This window comes from Pseudorasbora parva, chromosome 24 (genome assembly GCF_024679245.1).
Source record: "Pseudorasbora parva isolate DD20220531a chromosome 24, ASM2467924v1, whole genome shotgun sequence".
NCBI classification, from domain to species: Eukaryota; Metazoa; Chordata; class Actinopteri; order Cypriniformes; family Gobionidae; genus Pseudorasbora; species Pseudorasbora parva.
In genome coordinates this window covers 32277640-32301540 of record NC_090195.1, presented here as the reverse complement: position 1 = coordinate 32301540, position 23901 = coordinate 32277640, and the positions used below count along the sequence as shown (strand labels likewise).

Below are 23901 nucleotides of genomic sequence, written 5' to 3'. Positions count from 1 at the left end.
TTGAACTTTCTATTTACCAAAAAATCCTTAAAAATATTAGCCTGATGTGGTCATACTCAATTCTAGTCAGAATATGAGTCTGAAACCGCTCCATTGGGCTGTGATTATGAGGCGTGTTTCAACCAAACCAGGAAAGACATCAATTGGATAGACCTACAACCAATCAGAGCAACGAAGCGACATCAACAGAGCTCTACTGCGCTGTTGCCCAGTCCGCATTTCCCCCCCGCAGGTTGTTTTCTATGTCCGCGGGTTATATAGACCCATGAATGTGAATTTTAGCAGACAACCTTGCCAAAATAACACACATTTTACCCCCCAAAGACCTTTTTTTTTCAGAAGAACCCCCCCGATAAGCTATTGTATTGAGCTAGTAGTTAGCGGGTTTGTTGTAAAAACTTGGCAACTCTGTCTGCTCGTGAAGCTGGAATAAACGATCTTTGCCGGTGTTGTAAAATTTTTTAATAATTTAATGTTACACAGAGTACTTACCCAACATGATCATCATTTCTGAGAGAAATTGTGATGGTGAATGCAGATACAAACAAGCTCTCCGTTTAGGATTCAAGTAAATATAATCCAAGCCCCTTTGATGACGTGATGATCCCGTTACTGTTGATCATCTGTCCGTCATCGTCTAAAGCCCGCCCTGATGATTTCATTGGTCCAAACAGTTTCTGTTCGGGGATAACTACTCCTCTATGGAGCGAGGCCAGACCGAACTGCCCAAACTAAAAATGTTGTGGGCGGGGCTAAGTTCGGCGGGCATCCAGGCTATTAAAAATACACATATTAAGCAGGCCATCAACTCCATCATCTCTTTCATTTAAAGGATAAAGGCCGGGACACACCAACCCAGCATCAAAGAACCGGCAGCGGTGAAAGCCGACGGTGTTGTCGCTGAGACAATTTCTGCCGATATATTCTTCTATAATTAGCGTGTGCTTAAAATTTTAATCAATCAATCAATCAACTTTATTTATATAGCGCTTTTACAATGACGATCATTTCAAAGCAGCTACACAGTGTTAAACAGGACAATATTGCAACAAAAATTGATTTGGATAGTTTATATAATTAAATATGACCTAATTAATAAATTTAATTTGTACATTTAGTTGAATAACTTAGATCCTAATTTTAGTGTCCCCAACTGAGCAAGCCAAAGGCGACAGTGGCAAGGAACAAAAACTCCATTAGGACATGATGGAGAAAAATAAACCTTGGGAGAAACCAGACTCAGTCGGGGTGCCAGTTCTCCTCTGGCCTATTAACACACCGTGTATGATTATTATTCTGCCAACCCTGCAAGTCATAAATCATATTAGATAGGAATATTCTAAATTTTGGGTATCACGCAAGAGACAGGGTTATTTAGGATGGCGCGTTGATTACACAAGAGTATGCATTTAAATATCAATCCTGCTGATCATGTTCTTTATTCTACTCCGCTCATGTTAATATTAAAGGGGGGGGGGGGGGGGTGAAATGCCGTTTCATGCATACTGAGCTTTTTACACTGTTAAAGACTTGGATTCCCATCCTAAACATAGACAAAGTTTCAAAAACTAATGTTGGACGTTTGATGGAGTATTTCTGTGTCGAAAATACTCCTTCCGGTTTCTCACAAGTTTCGGAGAGTTTTTTTCCGAGTGTGGGTCGACTTGACGTTAATAGAACGGAAGGTCCTTGTATGGGCCGTACGGGCTCTTCTCCCGGTAGGGTGCGCGTGCGCGTGACTACAGCGAGAGAGGAAATGCACGCCCATAAACACTCTCAGCTGCAGATCCAGTCGTCCGTGAACACTTATGTCGCGCCCCCGCTCCACTTTATTCCTATGGGTGACATCGAGCGACTTCAACGCTTCAGCACAGCATTCTGGGAAGGCAGCGCTGCATTTGAACCGATTTGAACGCAGAAATGACGGGAAGCTTTACAACATCGCTTTAGTCGCGTCTCAAAGTGGATTTCCACGCCACTGCTGTCACAGGACTTCACCAAATCATACCAAAGAAGTGTGTTTTTGACGGAGCGGTCCCAACGATAAAGGTTCGGTCCTGCTTTGGAAGCAGCCGGTGAGTAAAACTGCTTCAAATGTCTGTGCTGTTGGCTATCGTCGCGTGAGTAAACATCAGTAAACGACACGATCGCGTGCTTCGTCATTCAAATGCGCTAACGGTTACTTCATTGTTGTTCTATGTATAACATTACACTAGTCTGACGTGCAAAACCGTTTTGCTTGCTACTGCTAAGGTTTAGTCGCATACAATAGTCCATAAACCGTATCATGTCCTCATAAACTGCGAGTAAAGACACACAAATGTTGACAGGCCACTAAATACAGTCCATACCACAGAGACGGACGTCCTGCTGCTGCTGTTTCTCCTGTTCAATTTATTTCTGCTTCAGATTTGATTCTGGATCATATCTGTATTAGCTGAGATTGATAGCCATGGGTTCCTCCAAGCTTGAGGACGTGTGTCTTTACTGCTTTGTTCGCGATCGTCATTCTTTAGCTCCGCCCACTCGATACGCCTCCAGGCGCTTGTTTTTTCCCGGAAAGACTCGGTACAGCCCATATTTCTTTTATAAATATAATAAAACTAAAGACTTTTCGGAGATATGAAGGATGCAATACTACTCTACAGGTACTCAAGATTGACATGAGATTGACTGAAACTGAGTTTTTCACCCCCCCCTTTAACAATTTTGCCCAGGAACACTCGGTAAGATGACGTAAATTTAGAACAGCCTTCTATCTGTACCATTTTGACTTCTTTGCACGCTGTTTTGCTATTATTGCTAGACTCGCACTGATTCGCTAAGCTGAACAGCCAATCAGAGTTCTCTCTCTCACCAACGGCCCAACGCTGATTCTACATGTTGAATCGGCCCTAAATGTTTGAATCCTGTCTTTCTTTGTGCAGAAGTTCGAGTGAATGTTCAGTGTTTTTGATACTGACCTTGAAATCTTGTCGGTGCAAGACATGGTGATGAGACGTTCTCCTTGAAGGACTCCGTCCCACGTTTGGACGGGACCAGCGGACTTCACGGGCAGTGTCCCCTCTCCTGATTCAATCTTTGTCCGTAGGTGGCTGTGAAACTTCTTCACAAAGTGTCTGTTGCTGTGCACTGAATAAAAAAAAAGAGTGTTATGGGGTCAATTTTGGAAATGATGCTCATTTTAAATGGCTTATGTATTAATTTATTAAAAAAATACACTAAAACTGCAATTCATTCGCACAATTCAACTTTAGTTTGAAACGATCCTCATGACTTTCTGTCAAGGTCAGTATTTCAAAAGTCTCCTAAAATATCTGATAGTTTGGCCCCTTTTATGAAAAGGCAAAGTTAGTTCTGGTTGTAAAATGTCATGCGACTTCTCAAAAACCTGAATACTTATGAATTATGATATTTGTGAGTAAAAAAAAAAGCAAATGCATTTTATTTCACTTGCACCTAAATGTAAAGAAGTGCATTTTAAAATTAAGGCATTTTAAGATTAATGTGGATGCCACATTAGTAATAATGATATGAATATACAGTATATATTTTTCAATATTTAAAAATTTAAAAATTAAAATTTTAGATTACTTTTAGTCCATTTTTAAAGCTTAAATGCAACAAAAAAAAGGAAAAAACAAAAAAACATTACACTTTATTTTGATGGTCCACGTTAGAGATTCTACTACCTATAAATTCCCTCAAGAGGTGATGTTAAAGGCTGTTTTTTTTCTTCCTTCTTTCTTCCCACGCTGCAAACGGCAGTTAGAGTCCTGCTAAGAGTGGTGTGAGTAGAACCAGAGGGCTTACATTGGTGATGTGAACCAGATGGGAGTGAGGTTTAGGGGGATAACGGCGGTCAGCTAGTAAGAGCTGTGTGGGTAAACCTCACTTCCCTGATCTCAAGAGGCACACTACACCGGTCAGAAAAAAAGGTACAGTGCTGCCACTGAGGCAGTACCCTAAAAGCGAAACAGTACTAAAAATTTAATTTTAAAGTACTAATATGTGCCATTTAGGGGTAAGTAAGGTAAAAATATGTACTTTTTCACTTTTTTTCTGCCCCAGTGACAGCACTGTACCTTTCTTTCGGAGAGTGTAGCACCTGATGCTAGAGACTGCAGTCTTTAACTTAGCACACCTGCCTCCCATGCAGGAAACGTTGGTTCGAATCCCACTTGGAGCGGTGGGAGTGGACACGGAGATGTTATATTGGTGCCGTGACCCGGATGGGCATGAGGTTTAAGGGGGAGAATGTAACAGCGGCCAGCCAGTAAGAGCTGTGTAGGTAAATCTCACTCCCCTGATCTCGAGAGCCGATCTATTGACTAACGCTAGAGGCAGAGGTCTTTATTAGTACACCTGCCCCCCACGCTGGTAACAATGGTTCGAATCCCACTTGGGGCAGAGCGCGTGGACCTGGAGAGGTTTTATTGGTGCCCTGACCCAGATGGGAGTGAGGTTTGGAGGAGTGAGTGTAATGGAGGCCAGCTAGTAAGAGCTATGCTGGTAAACCTCACTCCCTTGGTCTCAAGAGTCTCACTATAACTGACACTAGAGGCTGTGATCTTTAATGTTCTTATTAGTGCGCCCGCCTCCCATGCCGGAAATACTGGATTCAAATCCCGCTCAGATTTGTGTGAGTTGGACCAGAGGGGTTACATTGGTGCCATGACCCGGATGGCAGTGAGGTTTAGGGGGGTGAGTGTAATGGAGGCCAGATAGTAAGAGCTGTGCGGGTAAACCTCACTCCCCTGATCTCAAGACTATAACTGACACTAGAGGCTGCAATCTTTAGTGTTCTTGTTAGTGTGACCGCCTCCCATGCCGGAAACACTGATTTGAATCCCAGTCGGAGTGGAGCGAGTAGAAATGGAGGGGTTATATTGGTCCCCAGGGCAAAACCGCTTCATAATCCATCCCCGACTGGTAGTTGCAAAGTCATTTATAGTTAGTACAATGTCTAATGTGGACCATCAAAATAAAGTGTTAACAAAAACATTTTTGACAATAACGATTATTATGGGTTCATTCACACTCAAGGTGCAAGGAAAACATGTTGAGATTTTTAGAGTCACTGAATTTTTTAAAACCCACATGAAACCTTAACACATATAGCATTTGGACACTTTCAAGTGTTGATTAGATACATCATGTGCAAAAAAGCAGAAGAGATGTTACAGACAAGCAAATAATCTTACAATCAGAGGTGATTTCATACGGCGAGTTCACACGGGCGTCCCCGCAGGGCGAAGTGCTGATGTACATGTGGAAGAGGACATTCTCTCTCAGTCTCAAACAGGAGTCTTTGTGCCGTACGAAGATCGATTGTTCCCAGTCCTCTTTCCTTTTGCTTCAGAGTGATCGCAGACCCCAGGCGGGAAGAAAGAAGAAAGAGGGGAGACATGAGAAACAACCACGTCTGAAAGTGTTCACCGCTCACATTCCCGGCTAATAATGGTCCGAAGACACAAAGGAGACAAATATTGGCCTTGCCACGACCAAGGCTAGTTCCGTCACTGTCACATTCCCCTCTCGCTCTCACGCTATTACTCTGTCAGAACAAGGCGAAAATGAATGGCCGAGAGAACAGCGTGCTGTAATTCTTTAACCCGGATGATCTGTAGCTAGTCAGCTGTAGGGAGGACACATCGTTTCCTGCAGAGCCGCCCCACTTTTACACATATCATCATAATTAGCATTAGCGCCTCACTGTGACATCTTACAAAAGACGTTTCGGAATAGTGCACGAGGTGAACTGTGCACGGGGAGCACATTACATACGCAAACCTCATCGTCTCTAATTGGCACCTAAGCTGTGTTAATTACACAAATGACCTGCGATGTCAAGGGTGGGAGTCGTGTTGCTCCAGATCTGTCTACTGAGGAAGCAGCTGATGGCCGTTGTGCTATTTTATTTGCAGAACATAATGACTTATCTTCCAAACTAGACTCCAGACTCAGCCGAGCGGGCCCATTTAGCTACTGATAATGCACTCTGGGAAGATGTGTATGCAAATATGACATTACAGGAGGCTTTTCTATGCAGCAATCTGCTACATCGAGGAAGACATTTCGAGCCTTCGCCGCCACACAAAGATGCTTCCAACAGCAGACCAGACTGAAATGATAATGCGGATTCTTTATGAATGAAGAATTGAAATTTGAAAGTACATCTAAGTTCTTTTCCAGGTATAAAATGTGCTTCTGTGAGAAACTGTTGTTTGCCTAAAGCTCTATCGGAGCTCAGGTTTAACACCTGCCAAGTATTCTCGACAAGCTCTGTGGCACGCTGTTGATTAGCACAGAAAATGATTTTGACTTTTTTTGTGTGAAAGAAAAGGATAATGACAAGATTAAATTACTGTGGATGCTCATTTCTGTCTCAGAGTAAAACAAAAAAAGTTAATTATGATCTTATATCATAAAATTACATTTTATTTCTTATAATTTTGACTTGACATGTCCCACGTGACTTGATGCGTCACAATTTGACTTTAAATCTTCCAATTGCAAAATTGTTTCTCATAATCTCAACTTTACCCGCAATGCGACTTGTGACACAATGTCATTTTATATGTCACTGATGTGACTTTATAACTCACTAAATATCACTGAAAAAAATGTGCGTTGGATGTACATTATTTAATTGTGTATATCGGTCCCACATGCATCAATTGCGTTAACTAAGCATAATTTGTTCATGCATCTTCAACATCATAGAATGAATACATTTTAAGTGACTAAATTAAGTCGTTTTAAAGTGAATTTTATATTACTCCCTGCCAAGAGTCAGACATTCAATTTCATATACTTTAATGTTACACAACTGAATTATAATACGACACTAGCTAGTTAACAAACTTTTAGCTAGCAATCACACACATTAGCATCTTAAATGCTAAGCATTAGCTCCTTCAGCAAAGCCATTATGACATCAGTTGCTTTAGTCCACCGCCTAAGCAAATGCTCCACTCTTCTCCACCACGGTAATCATTTAAAATGTTCTAATAATTCCAACATAATTGAATATTAAACTTTATTAAACACAATCAAGTCTCCCCATTTCTCATTTTGCTCAAAAAACTTTTACCTATAAAATAACAACACATACTCTCTCGATTTAGCCAAATGCAAAGCATGCTGGGAATTAAACAAGCCCAGCCCAGTTTCAGTTAACGCACCACAAATCATTCATGTAACACAACACAAATGGATTAAAATATTTTTTCAGTGTAATGCAACTTTAAATGTAACAATTACAACTTTGTTTCTTGTAATTGCCACTTCACAACTCACAGAGTGACTTCTATTGCAATGTTACTTTATACATTTGGTTCTCATAAATTGTTATAATATAAATAAACTTGTTTATTTTCTAGGAAACTGGCTTCACTGACACAGTCAAAATTATGGCAACAAGACTTATTATTAAACATTATAGGTGTTTATTTAGCACCTGTCATCAAAAGTAAAAAAAAAAAAAAAAGTACATTTTCAAGACAACAAAAATAAAAAGTGTGAACTGAATGTAATAGATTCATACATTTAATTGGGTGTTTAAATTTATATTAAATGCAAATAGCTGAGTGTACTGCCGAATGGACTGAGGATTTATGGTAAACTAAATTACACTTGAATGTCATTTCTATTGACGCGTGTATGTCAGGAATTGAATATATCGGATCGACGTCGTATTCCTAAAGGTAGACGTGATCAGCTTGACTAACGTGACCTGCTAGAACTAATGCTACGCTTGATTTTAAAGCACAACAGTAGATTATTAAAACATCATGCTTTCAAATGTAGGCTACTTTAAAGTACATTGAGTTTGACATTGTAACAAAGTTCACTTTTTAAAAGTATAAGAAACATAGTAATGAAAGTGTACTTTCTTCAAGTGCACATCAGTGGCCTTTATTTAATTGATAATTTATATTATCTGCAAGTACCTTCATTTATATATATATATTATTTACTTTGGCCGGTGGACATACCACAGCTTTGAAAGGCTTGTGCGCGAGACGGTGTGGAATGCGGAAACACAAATATTCCCAGATTTGAAGAACACTACAAATGCACATTTAATACAATTAAATGCACTTCTTTTTCACAAGGCTTGACATGCACAAAGATACCAGAACAAAAGGCAAAAGAACAAGAAACAAGCTTCACATTTCTACTTGACTTCCTATGCAAGTGCATTACCAGAATTTTGATTTTTGCTTCTTTCTACAAATTTATAAACAAGTTGAAGTCATTTTCTATGGTATTTGAGCATTCACATTTGAGCACAGAACATTGCTTTAATGTGTTTTAGGGGAACACAATGAATATCATAATGCATCACTTTATTTATGCATATACACATCATGCTGTTCTCAATTCATTCCTGAAGTCATTTTTTAAAGCAGTTTCTTTAAAAAAACACATAATCAGTTCTGCTATGTGCATCATAATGTTGCAATTTAAACAGTGAAGCCAATGCAGTGTGTGTGTGTGTGTGTGTGTGTGTGTGTGTGTGTGTGTGTGTGTGTGTGTGTGTGTGTGTGTGTGTGTGTATGTGTTGCCCTTGTTTATATTACATTGTGGGGACCAAATGTCCCCATAAGGATAGTAAAACCTGAGATCACCTACACTGTGGGGACCAGCAGCGGTCCCCAATTTTCAAAAGGCTTATAAATCATACAGGATGAGTTTTTTCAATCAATCAATCAATCAATCAATCAATCAATCAATCAATCAATCAATCAATCAATCAATCAATCAATCAATCAATCAATCAATCAATCAATCAATCAATCAATCAATCAATCAATCAATCTGTCTATCTGTCTATCTGTCTGTCTGTCTGTCTGTCTGTTGACTGTAAAAAAAAAAGAAGGACAACGTGTCTCCATTTCCATATACTGTCGATAAATGAAGCCAAAAAATACAAGAAGTGGACGTTGACATCGTGCAAAGATGTCATTTAGACCCCGAAAAACAAGCACATTAAGTTACACCCCATTTTTATAGCATCAAATAACTAACAAAAAACAATCTTACTGGAAAAATGAACACTTGAACGTCAGCGGGATGAGAACTTCCTAAAATCAAAGACATATTATATATATATAGTAAGTCTTTTTTTATATATATATAGGAAGACATTGCACTCCAATTATTTATGAACGGAATAAAGTGCAACACCCAATATGGTGAATAAGCCCCGCCTTTTAAATAAAAGAGCCAATCATTGATTAGTAAAGTCATTGTGTCACTGCAGCTGCCGTTAGAAGCTATGGTTGCTATAGAAACTGGCAGTATTGTGAGACGCACATTTAGGATTGCACATTAGCACATCATTTGTTGTTGTGATTTGCGTGTTTTAAAACCACATTTATGAGACAGTTGTTGTCAGATTTCATTGGTGATTTCAAATTTGAAATTTTATCATAAACTTGGAGAACAGTTTTGGAGAATTTGATGTTTCCCCATTCAAAGAGATAGGAGCTGCACTTGCCCAAGAGGCGTTTCAAAGATGGCCGCCAAGTGAAATGACATCTTAAAGATACGTTGCTAAATTGACCGAAAGCATTGTTTTTGTTTGGTTCACTCCCCAAATGATTACACAGAGAGGTCGGGTTTATGTAGCCTGACGTGGTCATACTCAATTCTAGTCAGAATATGAGTCTGAAACCGCTCCATTGGGCTGCAATTATGAGGCGTGTTTCAACCAAACCAGGAAAGACATCAATTGGATAGACCTTTGTAGGTCTATCCAATTGATGTCTTTCCTGGTTCGGTTGAAACACGCCTCATAATCGCAGCCCAATGGAGCAAACCAATCAGAGCAACGAAGCGACGCATTGTCAAATGTCAACAGACAGAGCTCAACTACACTGTGTTGCCAAGTCCGCGTTTTTTTCCGCGGTTGATTTCTATGTCCAAGGGTTGAAGCGAATATTATGTGATATATAGACCCATAAGTGCGAATTTTAGCAGGCAACCTTGCCAAAATAACACACATCTTACCCCCCAAACGCAATTTTCCCCCCGGAGAACACCCCGAGAAGCTATTGTTTAGGGCTAGTAGTTGGTGGATTTTGTTGTAAAAACTTGGCAACCCTGCACACGCGCTGGAATAAACGATCTTTGCCGGTGTTGTAAAAAAATAAAAGAAGTTTATTGATACACAAAGTACTTACCCAACATGATCATCATCTTTGAGAGAAATTATGAAGGTGAATGCAGATACAAACAAGCTCTCCGTTTAGGATTCGAGTAAATATAATCCAAGCCCCTTTGATGACGTGGATGATTACGTTACTGTTGATCATCTGTCCCTCATCGGCTAAAGCCCGCCCTGATGATTTCATTGGTCCGAACAGTTTCTGTTCGGAGATAATTACTCCTCAATGGAGCGAGGCCAGACCGAATTGCCCGACCTAAAAATGTTGTGGGCGGGGCTAAATTCGGCTGGCATCCAGGCTAGGGTTTATGACCTATACCGAGGCCACAAGGGGGCGATTAAAATGTTTTGTCTCCACTTTTCAGAACGTGTGGGACACTTGATATATCTTATCTAAATGTGTGTCATTTACCTGAGGTGTAACTCTAGTTGTGAGTACAGGAACCGCAGCAGGGCTCGTCTCGTCGTGATTTCAGCATGGCAGTCGTTGACCACCAGGCCCTGGTCACTGATATATTCTCCGTTAATGCATTTAGTGCCGGTCGATAGCGCCACCACCTGGGCCTGTCTTAGATCCACACCTGAGGAGCACAAAGACACAAACGCATAAAGTCATCATATTGAAACTTTTAAACAAATAAAAGTTGCCAGCCACTGCCAGGGTTTTTGATAATTTTCACAAAAATGTAATCGCCTAAAGAGCATGCAATATATCAAAAGAAGGAGATGACCCTCTTCTAATAAAAATAAAATAAAAATAAAAAATCCCTTTTATTAACACTTGTATGAGTAAGTTTCACAAAAAAGCAACATTTTGAACAAAAGCTGAGAAAATCCCGTTTTTGTGAAAGACTGACTCCAGATTAGATTCAGTGATCATGATCAAACACAGATGGAGAAGATCAGGTTCATCAACACCTCTAATGCTTCAGTCCTGTAGCTCGTCCTGGGTCCACATCTCATTCAGTGACATTAGATAGTTTTGATTCATATGAATCAATGTTGATGGTCATGTTATTTTACATATGCGTCTGCTTACATACAATCAGTTGTTTTTCTCCGTCTTCCTTACGTGTGTTTTGATCAGGAGATTCAGTTAACAATTGATGCGTAATAGCGCCCCCATAGAGAAAATTCTGTGTCTGGTCAGTTTGAGCATTTTCTCACAAATAACAGAAAATTCTGTGTTTGGCGGGGAAAAAGTTAATAATATTGGATTTCACAGCAATTTTGTGTTCTCACTCACAAATTGAATATGTGAAGAGCCATTGGTCAGTTATAGCAGAGATCATTTAAATATACCTGTAGATGTCTTAAAGGGATAGTTTACCCCACAATTTTAATTTCTTTCTTCTGTTGGAGCCATTGACTTCCATAATATTTTTTCCCATACTACCATCATCTGTCTGGTTACCAACACTCTTCAAAAGATATTCCTTTGTGTTCAGCAGAAGAAACTCATATATATTTGGAACAACTTGAGGGTGAGTACATTTAAAATTACATTTGTATTTATTTTTTACATTTTTGGGTGAACTAACCCTTTTCAACATAATAAGAAATTTGTCTTGAGCAGCAAATCATCCTATTAGAATGATTTCTGAAGGATCATAATACTCAAGACTGGAGTTATGATGCTGAGATACATATGTTTCACTTGAAAATAACATATTAAACAGTGTATTACACAATATTAGTGTTTTACTGTATATTGAAGCATATGAATGCAGCCTGGGTGAGCATACTTGAAAGAGACATCTTTCAAAACATTAAAAAACCTCAAATTTATAAACGGCAGTGTATTTACATACTCTACTAATGTAGTCTGTAAAGGCAGATAATTCCAGCCACAGTAAAACGTGTGCATTTGCATTCTAGCATCGAATTTTACTGGATCAGAGAGACAACAGTCCAAATTTGGTGCAAGTAAAACAGAAAAAGCTAAATATGTCAGACATGACCGCTTAAAAAGTAAGCAGCTTACACAACTATAAATCCTGCTGTAGTCCACAGTAAAACTTGTTCTTTGCTGATGTTCTCTACACAAGGATGAGTAACTGGTCATCAGTGTACAAAGTTTTCCTGTGACATTTTCATCGGCCACAGCAAGACGAAACCCACAACCCCGGCACAAAGCGTGTCCACCTGCCACGGCCCGCTGTACCTGTCTCACAGCTGCTCGGCCACGATACGGCCGGAGCAGGAGGAGACCGGAGAACAGCTCAAGCGTGTGAGCGGATGTCTCAGCACGCTTAACCATAAAGCTCTGCGTGCTGGAAAAAAATATATCTCCCCATCGCTTCAAAAATTTAGAGTTCACTGCCTCATGTAGACCTGCAGGCTAGAGGCAACATATGAGCTTTTATCAGTCGGGGCCCAGACGGAATTGCACGCCGTGGCCCAGCCGCCACCAGCGCGGCTGCCTGGCAATAACAATAATAAAAACTAATATTGAGGTGGGGTTAAAGGCATAGCCTTTGAAATCCATTCTTCCACCTTTCGCTGCCTGCTGAACCGAGAGAGTGAGAGGCCGTGGGAAGAGGAGAAATAGATGAAACACGAGCCAGAAAAAAAGAGAGATGGGTTCAAATGAATCTTAACTGCAGATTGAAGCGGTCAATAGCTCATTTTTTCATACTTGTTTATATGAGGTTTATGGGACATTCTTACTGTGAAACCAAGCGGCAACCTCTCGCGATCTCTCTTGAAGCCAATACGGAAGTAATGTAAACTGCAATTCCTTGACTGGCCACTAGAGCACTTTACAGCAGAAAAAAACATGTTTACAGCCTGGTACAAATTGTGGTTTTGGCCTATACGGCTAATTTTGACCTTCATGACAACTGTGAGGGTGTGAATTGTTTTATAACTCATTCGTTTATGTTATATAAAGCCTTAAAGTTCTGCATAATTAAAGGCGTGGTTACTTTGAGTGACAGGTGGATAGCCATTTATCCGCCGTCTATAGTCATTGCGTCACCTAAGCTCCGCCCACATCCCTAATTTTTGCCCATTTTCTGTTTTCCGGGAGTGACACGCGATGACGCGCTCACAAGATGGCGACGCCCAGCTCGTCTCTACTTTAAGCTTCAGAACAGCTTATCGGAATCCTATGGCTGACATCACGGACACTACGGAATACATGTGAGTGCACATATTTTAAGTTTTTTAAATATTTTTTTAACACAAAAGGCATGAAAGTCTGCAGGGGCCTTTTTGATATCATTTCCCTTTTTCTGTATGTTTCTGCCTGCAAATTATGAATTATGAAGTTATAATAATAAAAAAGCTAAACAAATAATGATATTCAGAAACACTAATTAAATTAAATTAAATTAAAAAAGTAATAAAATAAAAAGACGTTTATAGGCTCATATTTTAATGGTCTGAGCACTTGGTCTGAAGCTCATGGCGCTGGTGCACATGGGGCATCCCCAAATCCACTTTTGCTAGTTTAACGTCGAAGCGCCGGGACGTGGTCCAAAAGGGTTGTCCCTAGTCTCTTTGTCCCCATTTACACTGCATGGATATGACGTGAACGTGTAAGCAGTAAAAAAACGCATGAATTCTGGATTCAGACCTCACTCATATGTGGTAATAAATCTGATATGATTCGGATGCGTGCATTAGCGTCTGCCATGTAAGCTGACAGATCGGATATTCCCCAGTAAATGCGAGTCGTACGTCATTGAAAAAAGGACGGAGGCGGATGACGTCAACTCAGGTGGACACAAACGGCGATCCAGTGTTGCCAAGTCTGCGGTTTTCATGCAGCATTGGGCTACGGGTTTGGTTGTGAAAACCTGGCAACCCCGTCAAGGTCTCTCTTCTTTTTCTCCGCCTTAAGAGAGAAATGTTTTGCCGACTTTATAGATGTGTGAAACAGTGCAGAAAGCAAAACATTGTGCAATCATTTTGTCTGCGTCCATTGCATATCGCGCTGTTTTACTTCCTTTCACCGGTTAAGAACATCTTGGGCTGTTTTCCCAGTGTACAGTGTAAATGCAAATATCGGATACGGGTCGCTTTTGAAAAGATGATGTAAGCGGGTCGTCAAAAAAATCGGATATAGTCACCAAATCGGAACCGTGCATCAAGACCTGCAGTGTAAATTCAGCCTTAATAAGCCATGGTTGTATTTTGCGGCATAACAGGCAATAAACCAATCAGAGTCATATCTCCCATTCCCTTTAAAAGCCAGTTTCACTCACACCATCCCCGCTGCTATTTACATGAAGGCAGAAAGACTGAATCAAAGACTTCTCCATCCTTTCATTTTTCATATTTTACTTGAAGGGGTGTGCATAAGTCTGACATGACACCTTCATAATCATGACATGACACGTGTCATGAATATGAAGGAGTTTTTATGCACGTTTATGACAACTGTCATTAAGTGTCATTCGCTTAATTATGTCATTTTTAATGCAATGATGACATTTCGGAGTTGTCTTTGTTATGACAACTTGACATAAACCAATACATCATAACCTGTCAGTGTCTTTGTCATGACAACTTGACATTACCAAGACAACATAACCTGTCATAAACATGACATGAAATGACATAGCAGATAAATTATCAAATTTAAGAAACTACTTTGCTTTTTGGGTTTACATTAGTTGCTAGGCAACGTGGGGGAGAGGATGCTGGCGTTGTCTGTTCGCCGCTTCTCCACCCACAAATCATGTTAACTTTACTATTAAATTTAGATTTTATTTTATTTTCTTATGTTTGTGACTAGTCTAACAGAGCTACTATTGGGACTGTTGCTGATTGCTGGCAGCCACTGAGAGGACGTTGTTTGCCGTTTTTTCACCGCTTCTTCTGTTTTTGTTTGAATTTGTGGTTGGTTTTGGTTTGAAGGACATTTGATGTTGCTCGCTGCGGCTGCTCTCTCTTCTGGGTGTCGGCTGCCTACTGGTGGTCTCCCTCGGGCTTGAACTGCATGGTGGCTGAAGTTTGCACCAGGCTAGCGTCATCAGCGTCCGGCATGATGTTGAGATGTAATTTTTACTTGATATTCATGTATTGTTATTTTTTCCCTTTGTTGCACTTTGAGATTCTTCAGAATGAAAAGTGCGTTATAAATAAAATATATTATTATTATTATTATTATTATTATTAAACTGTCATGTGGTTGGTTTTGACGTTGGCTGTCATTAGGCTATTACAATGTCATGATTTTTTAATAAATTTAATTTGACATTTACATGTCATTAAGTGTCAATACTCTGTCAAAATATTTTATAACATTGTCATGAATATATTTCTTGACCTAAACTACAGTGGTACAGGTTGAATTTGTCATTAACATGTCATTAAGTGTCAATACTGTGTCAAATTATTTCATAACATTGTCATGAATATATTTCTTGACCTAAACTACAGTGGTACAAGTTGAATTTGTCATTAACATGTCATTAAGTGTCAATACTCTGTCAAAATATTTTTTAACATTGTCATGAATATATTTCTTGACCTAAACTACAGTGGTACAAGTTGAATTTGTCATTAAGTGTCAATACTCTGTCAAATAATTTTATAACAATGTCATGAATATTTAGCTTGACCTGAAATATGGCATCATAGAGGAAATCGTACAGAGTCATTAAAAACTATTAATATAACTCAAAATGATAGAGTGGCATATACACCTATATGATGATGTCTATGGTGGCACCACTGGTTATGTGTACGCTGTAACAGTTGTTGACAGAGCCTCAGTCAGGTTTGTTTGTTTAGGTGTTTAATGTCAATTTAGTTTGCAGTAAGTAAAAACAATTCACAACAACGTTATTTTGGGTTTAATATACTTTATTTAAACTTTTGCTCACTCTTTAACGAATAGTTTGAGTTTATTCTTACCATTTCTTTGTTTGTCTGTTTGTTATGGCGGAGTCCCTTGTGCTGGTGCACCGTCAAAAGGGGTTCAGGCGGAAACGTTGGCCCTATATATAATGTTCCGGCCTAGGATCTAGTCGCAAACTTGTTCAGCCCGGGGTGGGGCTCTTAAGACTATTCCTCTTATTTTTATACATCGGAAGATAATTTATAAAGTGAAGTCATTTGACAAAGTGTTATTTTTCTGTGTTTGTTTATGTGTGTATATGATGTTGATATATATATATGTTTATTTTGTGTAATGGCCATTATTTGTGTACGTGTTTTCCCCTTTTTGCGTTAATTGGTGCTGGTCACCTGTGTATAAATTCATGCCTTGTGTTTTTAAGAGTCAGTTCTGTGAGAGGGCAGGTCTTAAAAATTAAATGATTGATTTTATTTCTCGAACTCCTTTTCATATTTTTAAGACATTTGAAATTGTCTATTATCTAACCTTCTGTTGAAGCTGGTGGAGGAAACTTAAAAAATAAAACAAAACATTGTGAACTGAAAAATATTAATAATGCTGTTATTAAAAAATAATTTGACAGCGTATTAACACCTAATTACATTTTAATGACAAATTAAACTTTTGCCACTGAAAAAAATATATGACATTATAATGGCCTCAGTCAACATCAAAACCAACCACATGACAGTTTAAGGTTAACCCTATAAGCTAAGTAAGTTTCTTAAATTTGATAATCTGTTATGTCATGTTTATGACAGGTTATGTTGTCTTGGTAATGTCAAGTTGTCATGACAAAGACACTGACAGGTTATGATGTATTGGTTTATGTCAAGTTGTCATAACAAAGACAACTCCGAAATGTCATCATTGCATTAAAAATGACATAATTAAGCGAATGACACTTAATGACAGTTGTCATAAACATGCATACAAACTCCTTCATATTCATGACACGTGTCATGTCATGATTATGAAGGTGTCATGTCAGTCTTATGCACACCCCTTCAAGTAAAGTGTTACCAAACTTTTTTATATAAAAAATAAATAATTAATCAACCAATCACCTTTATTTATACAACGCTTTTACAATGACGATTCACAGTGTTAAACAGGACAATATTGCAACAAAATTTGATGTAATAGCTTATTTTAATTTATTATATAGCGACAATGTTGGCAGATCAGTATTATAGTTTATAGAATTAAATAAGACCTATTCATTATTTTTATTTGTATATATAGTTGAATAACTTGATCATAACTTTAATGTCCCCAATAATGATGTCCCTAAAATATTATCTGAACTGTCCATTCATCAAATAAGCCCAGAAAAATGTATTATGGTTTTTACAAAAATATCAAGCATTACAAATGTTTTCAACGTTGATGCTAAGAAATATTTATTGAGCAGCAAATCAGCATATTATAATGATTTCTGAAATGTCTGCTTTGATCAGAGGAATGGATTACTTTATATAAATATGTAATACAATTACAAAATATGTGCTTTCTCATTTAGGAAAGGATGTCATTGACATTCTTCAAAATATTCCATTTCCATTTGTGTGTGAACTCTTTATCCTAATAAATAAAGCATTAATGTATATTTTTGACAATCGTGACAGCATTACGGTCACAAGCAGATTCCTGGGAAAATAAATCCTTGAGGAAAACAGTCCAGGGGTCCAGCAATAAACCATTACAATGAGTTATGCTCTACTGTTTGCACACTATTATATGAACTCAACCTTTCCATCTATCAAAGGCCGACTGGAACGTCCCAAACGTCCCTCTGAAGACGAATGCCAGCTGGTTCTGCCCGGTCTCCACCTGCCTTACCTGATATATCCCAGCATGCATTGGTACAAAGCACAGCGGGGTCCCAGCATGCCCAGGTTTTGTGTTCAGGCATCTTTATTCAACAATCCCCAACAGCAAAAACACTTTCTAGAAAAAAAGAAAGTTAAAAGGCCCGGAGCACCTCACCCTCCCAGTCAGTTCTCTCCATGCTGTTCCATTTAATGATAGTTTAGATCAATCTGGTGATGGCAGAGAGAAAGAAACGAGAGTGTGTAGTAATTTCTCTCTGTACCGGCATGAAATTGTTGTAAAGGCTCTTCTCTCTGTGTGTGGGGGTGGAAAGGCCTGTGGGCACTGCTGCTTTTAGAAGAGCAATAATCATCAACATCTCTGAGAAAGCAGATTGTGCCAGTGAGGTGGGTACAAAGGCAAACACCCTGGATGTGAACATGACTGCTGCTCTCTTTACCCTTCAGTAGACCGCTGTGTAACGAAGAGGAAAGAGAACATCGCAGTATCAAAGGCAAAACACATGCGCTATAGGAACAACTCACAGCAAGCCATACATGTGCTTTACATTAATGTCAAACATCTGAATTGGTTTAAGGTGTAGCCAAGGCCTGGCATGAAATCATAGTCCTTTTAATAGCCAGTTGAACTGGTGTATCTGTGTTTTTTGTTGAGTAACATTTGATACACCAAAAGCCATGACTTAAGGCCCAATAAAATAAGGTCTTACGGACCTAATGGACACACGTATGCGGCAGCCACTGCAAGTCCACAAGACTGTAAGTGCATATAAAGTGTGCCATGTGGGACCTGCCTTACTTCAGCAATGAAAAAGGGCTGTCAAAATGAACGCGTTAATAATGCATTAACGCAAATTCATTTTAACGGCACTGATTTTATTAACGCGCAATTAATGAAGCGTGCATTTTCTGTTTGATCAATGGCCCGTAGTTGGAAAAACCATAGATGATAGACGTAAATACAGCAGCAAACATTAATAGAGAAAGAAAAGGGTTAACAATAACTAAACAAGTGCCAACATAAGCTGCTACATTTTCTGCTTAACTTTTATTAGATTCCAGGTCAAAAGCAAAGTGTGTTTTTTCACTGAGCACATTTTCTGCAGTCCGATGCGCAAATACACTGAAGCTCACTCTCGCTCATGTCCGAGGTAACTCATTAACACCATCACCACTTACACTACATGTGTTTTATTGAACTAGATACATTGAATACACAGGTTACTTTTCTGAATAAGAGCCTCCCGTTCACGTGAATCGCGGCAGAGTTCGATGCACACACGCGCACACACACACACATGCACCGCACACGGACCAGACACGCACACGTCTGGTTCAATATTTTTGTGGGGACTCTCCATAGACGTAATAGTTTTTATACCGTAAACTGTATTTTCTGTCCTCTTACACTGCCACTGCCCCTGTCCCTAAACCTACCCATCACAGGAAACATTCTGCATTTTTACTTTCTCCAAAAAACTCATCCTGTATGATTTATAAGCCTTTTGAAAAGTAGGCGATCTCAGGTTTTACTATCCTTATGGGGACATTTGGTCCCCACAATATAATATAAACAAGGGCACACACACACACACACACACACACACACACACACACACACACACACACACACACACACACACACACACACACACACACACACACACACACACACACACACACACACACACACACACACACACATAAATGCGTATAAATAGTGCGAGTGTGCAATGTCGTGGAATGTATACGCCAAAACTCATTTTGGCGTGCATATGATACGCTGTTTTTCGCGTGCATATGATACGCACTTTATGGCGTATATATGACACGCGCTTGGGTAGGTTTAGGGTGGTGGGGTGGGGGGTTCGTATGTATAATACGCCATAAAATGCGTATCATATGCACGCGAAAAACAGCGTGCCATAGACACGCTAAAATGAGTTTTGGCGTATACATTCCACGACATTGCACACTCGTACTATTTATACGCATTTTTGTGAGAATACCCTGATACACAATACCAAGCCTGACGTGGTCAATTCTAGTCAGAATATGAGTCTGATGCTCAATTGGGCTGTGATTATGGGGCATGTTTCAACCAAACCAGGAAAGACATCAATTGGACAGACCTACAACCAATCAGAGCAACGAAGCGACGCACTGTCAAATGTCAACAGAGCTCAACTGCACTGTGTTGCCAAGTCCAAGTTTTACGGGTTCTTTTCTATGTCCGCAGGTTGAAGGGATATTATGTGATATATAGACCCATGAGTGTGAATTTTACCAGGCAACCTTGCCAAAATAACAAATATTCAACCCCCTAAACGTAATATTCCCCCCGGAGAACACCCCGAAAAGCTATTGTTTAGGGCTAGTAGTTGGTGGGTTTTGTTGTAAAAACTTGGCAACCCTGTCTGCACGCGCGCTGATATCAGGCTGGAATACACAATCTTTGCCGGTGTTGTAAAAAAATAAAATAATTTAATGATACACAGAGTACTTACCCAACATGATCATAATTTTTGAGAGAAATTGTGAAGGTGAATGCAGATACAAACAAGCTCTCCGTTTAGGATTTGATTTTTGATGACGTGATGATTACGTTACTGTTTATCATCTGTCCGTCATCGTCTAAAGCCCGCCCTGATGATTTCATTGGTCCGAACAGTTTCTGTTCGGGGATAACTACTCCTCTATGGATCAAGGCCAGACCGAACCGCCCGACCTAAACATTTTGTGGGCGGGGCTAAGTTCGGCTGGCATCCAGGCTACAAAATACCTGCAGTTTAATAGGGGATGCGCAGCTCTTAAAAGGGCCGCAGTATATTCCTACTGGTGGAATATGGACCTCCTCCAGGTATGGTGTGATACTGGTGCGCTTGACAGCTTTCACATTACCAATTTTTATACGAACTGTGCCCTGTTCTGAATTAAACTTCCAGTGTAAAAACTCCCTTTATTTATATTCTTAAAATGAGAGAAATCACTGCTTATTCAGAATTTTTAAGTTTAGGATTAAAGGCCCACTGAAATCAAAATTGAAGCTTTTTAGCTTTCAGTATGAATGGGTTAGCCTTAAAGGGTTAGTTCACCCAAAAATGAAAATTATATTATTAATTACTCACCCTCATGTCGTTGGACACCTGTAACACCTTCGTTCATCTTCAGAACACAAATTAAGATATTTTTGTTGAAAGCTGATGGCTGAGAAAGGCTTCAGAAAGGCCTCCATTGGGATTCAGTACATTCCCACTGACCCACTCACAAGACCCATAAAAGGCCCTAAAGACTTCGTTACAAAGTCCATCTCACTACAGTGGCTGTGCAATAATTGTACCAAGCGGCGAGAACAGTTTTTGTGCGCAAAAAAAAAAATGAATGCGGTTACTTACAGGAGCATGTCTGTAGAATAATTTATAATGGCATCAAACGCAGCTCAAATAATCTTAATCAAGGGCTGGAACTATCAATTTTAAAATAGAGAGAAGAATATGGATCACACACTCGAGGAGGAAAAAACAGCTCACATTTATTCAGATCAGAGCAGGTGTTGTCATTTATATGGCCAAAAAAGTAAGATGAAATTCTGATGTTTGTAATGTAAATCAGTGAGATAACAGTACAACAGCCTGCTCACTTAAAATGTATATAAATATCAGTCGTCATCCTATTTCTCCTAATAATATGTCTTAGTAAGATGATATTTAAATGCTTGGTTTTATGATCAAAGCTCTGGGTTTTAAAACATATAATGCAAAGTAATTCAATGATGATCGCGAGATGAACAAATAAATCTTCCTTAAAAGCCTGATGGATCATATTTGGTATATTTTAACAAGTCAAGATTTTTTTAAAGAGTAATGTACAATAATAAGATTTTCAAAAAAAAGTAAAATACAAAGTAAATTCTATATTAGTACTCAATTTCATTGCAGAAATTGCAGAATTTAAAGCATAATTATCAAAATTATACAATTAATTAAAACCTACTTTACTTTTTGATACAGCTGTTCCCATCATGCACCGCAAATAATTATGAATATACAGTATTTTATATATTGTCATGAATAATTAATAAGGTTGCATTTTTCACTGTTTTCCAGCTGTATTTACTCTGTGTTATCATTGCTTTTGTTGTCATGTTTAGTAACTTGCTGTTTCGTGACATCTGGAGTTCATTCTACTCAAAATGACACATTCATACTCAACAATGATCCCATTATTTACTATATTAATTACTTAGATGTTTTAAGCACACACGTCAAAAGCATGGCTTTATTCTGTGGAATATTCTGTGGAGTAAAATGTACTTGTACTAGCCTGACAAAGCCAGACCCACATCAAGATGTTTGGTCTGGAAACTCACCATTGACAGCTCAATCCGAGGGGCGGGATAAACGGTTGTCTTTCAAACTCCCTCTGCACGCGATAGGATAGCGCTACACCAACCAGAGCAACGAAGGTGAAGCGGAGCTTGTTGATAGATTAAACATTCGCCGTATCCAGTCAGCAAAACTCCGAACACATCTTCCCTTTTTAAGAATGACTTCAGTGCCGTTCTTTGTTCTTTTCTCAGAGAAAAGCTGAACTCTAAGGCCCTGTCCACACGAACACGGGTATTTTCAAAACCGCAGCTTTTTCTACGCGGTTTGGCTGTTCGTCCACACGCAAACGCTGTATCCGGTTACTAAAATTAGGTCTTTTTTGAAAACTCCGGCCAGGGTGAAGATTTTTAGAAACTCCGGTTACAGCGTTGTCGTGTAAATGGTGAAACCGGAGATTTCCGCTTTTTAAATTGAAGTGCGCGCCGTTCTTTCCTTTGTTTGATATCAGATTTTCCACATCTCCTTTTGATTTACGTGAGTCGATTCTATGCGGTGGACTCCACTAACAGCGCTTATCACACGTATATCCTACAGATACATGTTCAGTTATTTCATTGTATTGCAGAACAAAGGCGCCAGAATGCAATAATACAAAATAGTAAAGCAAGTGTGTGAAGCTATTACAGTCCACTTCGGCCCTGCACCTGAAGCAATACTGTTACCTGTCACTGAGTCCAAAGCAAAGGAACTTGTAGGAAGTGTTTCACTTGAGCCCATGGCATCCCTCAGTCAGTGCAATGTGCATCGGTGCAGTGAATGGGACCCATATGGAAATCAGGCAGCCAATCATAGCGTAGTTTTGCGTTCTCATGTGGACAGAATTTTTTTTAAAACCGTGCTTGTGTGGACGCGATTGTTTTTTAAAACGGAGGAGGAAAAACTCCGGTAATAAAAATACCCGTGTACGTGTGGACTAGGCCTAAGTCTTCCAGATTCATGGCCAGATTCGAAAGACCGCCGTTCGCCGGCTTCTTCGTTTAGAAGTAGCACACTGAACCTCCGCAACTCGGCCGTCATTATGTTAAGCCCTGCACACCGACTCTATACACGATGTGATTGGCCTGACCAGAGCTTGTTTTTTCCAGCTCAGAAGTCTATTGAGAGTTACTAGATGACGCTCAAGGCAGATTAGCCGTGCGTCCAGATTTGTAGGCTATACTTGTATGGCAAAGTGAACTTCTACTAAGTAGAAATAACTCTTCAACTTCAACTTGCCAAGTTACAGATACTGTAACTCATATAAAAGTGGTAATATGATGTGATTTCTTGTTTTCCTTTTTCTTAGTGTGTTATGTAGCTGTTTGTGCATGTTTAAGATCTGCAGAGTTACAAAACTCAAAGTCTCAAGCCCAAACTGTTCTAGAACAGTATAACCCAAATATTCCCTGGAACTTCATGTCTTTTTTCTTCAGACTAATAAATGTATTAAAATATTACTACATTAGTACATTTATATAACATTTACTTTCCAAAAACCTGTAAAGATTTCAAAACAAAAAGACAACTCGCTCTGAAAATGACTATCTTGCTGCGGTTTATTGCTGTAAATCGAGTTACTTTCTACCGGTTGTCTGTTAGATCACGACACTGGACTAGAGATATTGTTTTGCTTGTCACACTCAGTAACTGAAATGCTGAAATGTGACTAGGGAT

The 23901-nt window shown here is 39.2% G+C and overlaps 1 protein-coding gene across 1 annotated transcript in view; it reads right to left on the bottom strand.

Annotated features, from left to right (window-relative positions):
* The window catches only part of adarb2 (adenosine deaminase RNA specific B2 (inactive)), a 258599-nt gene that overhangs the window by 25269 nt on the left and 209429 nt on the right, over nucleotides 1-23901 (bottom strand). Inside the window, exons 5-7 of the mRNA XM_067435113.1 lie at nucleotides 10590-10758; nucleotides 5205-5356; nucleotides 2964-3132 (exon numbers count right to left, since the gene is read on the bottom strand). Of these exons, the coding sequence (XP_067291214.1) occupies nucleotides 2964-3132; nucleotides 5205-5356; nucleotides 10590-10758 (490 nt within the window). The remainder of the gene's footprint in view (nucleotides 1-2963; nucleotides 3133-5204; nucleotides 5357-10589; nucleotides 10759-23901) is intronic.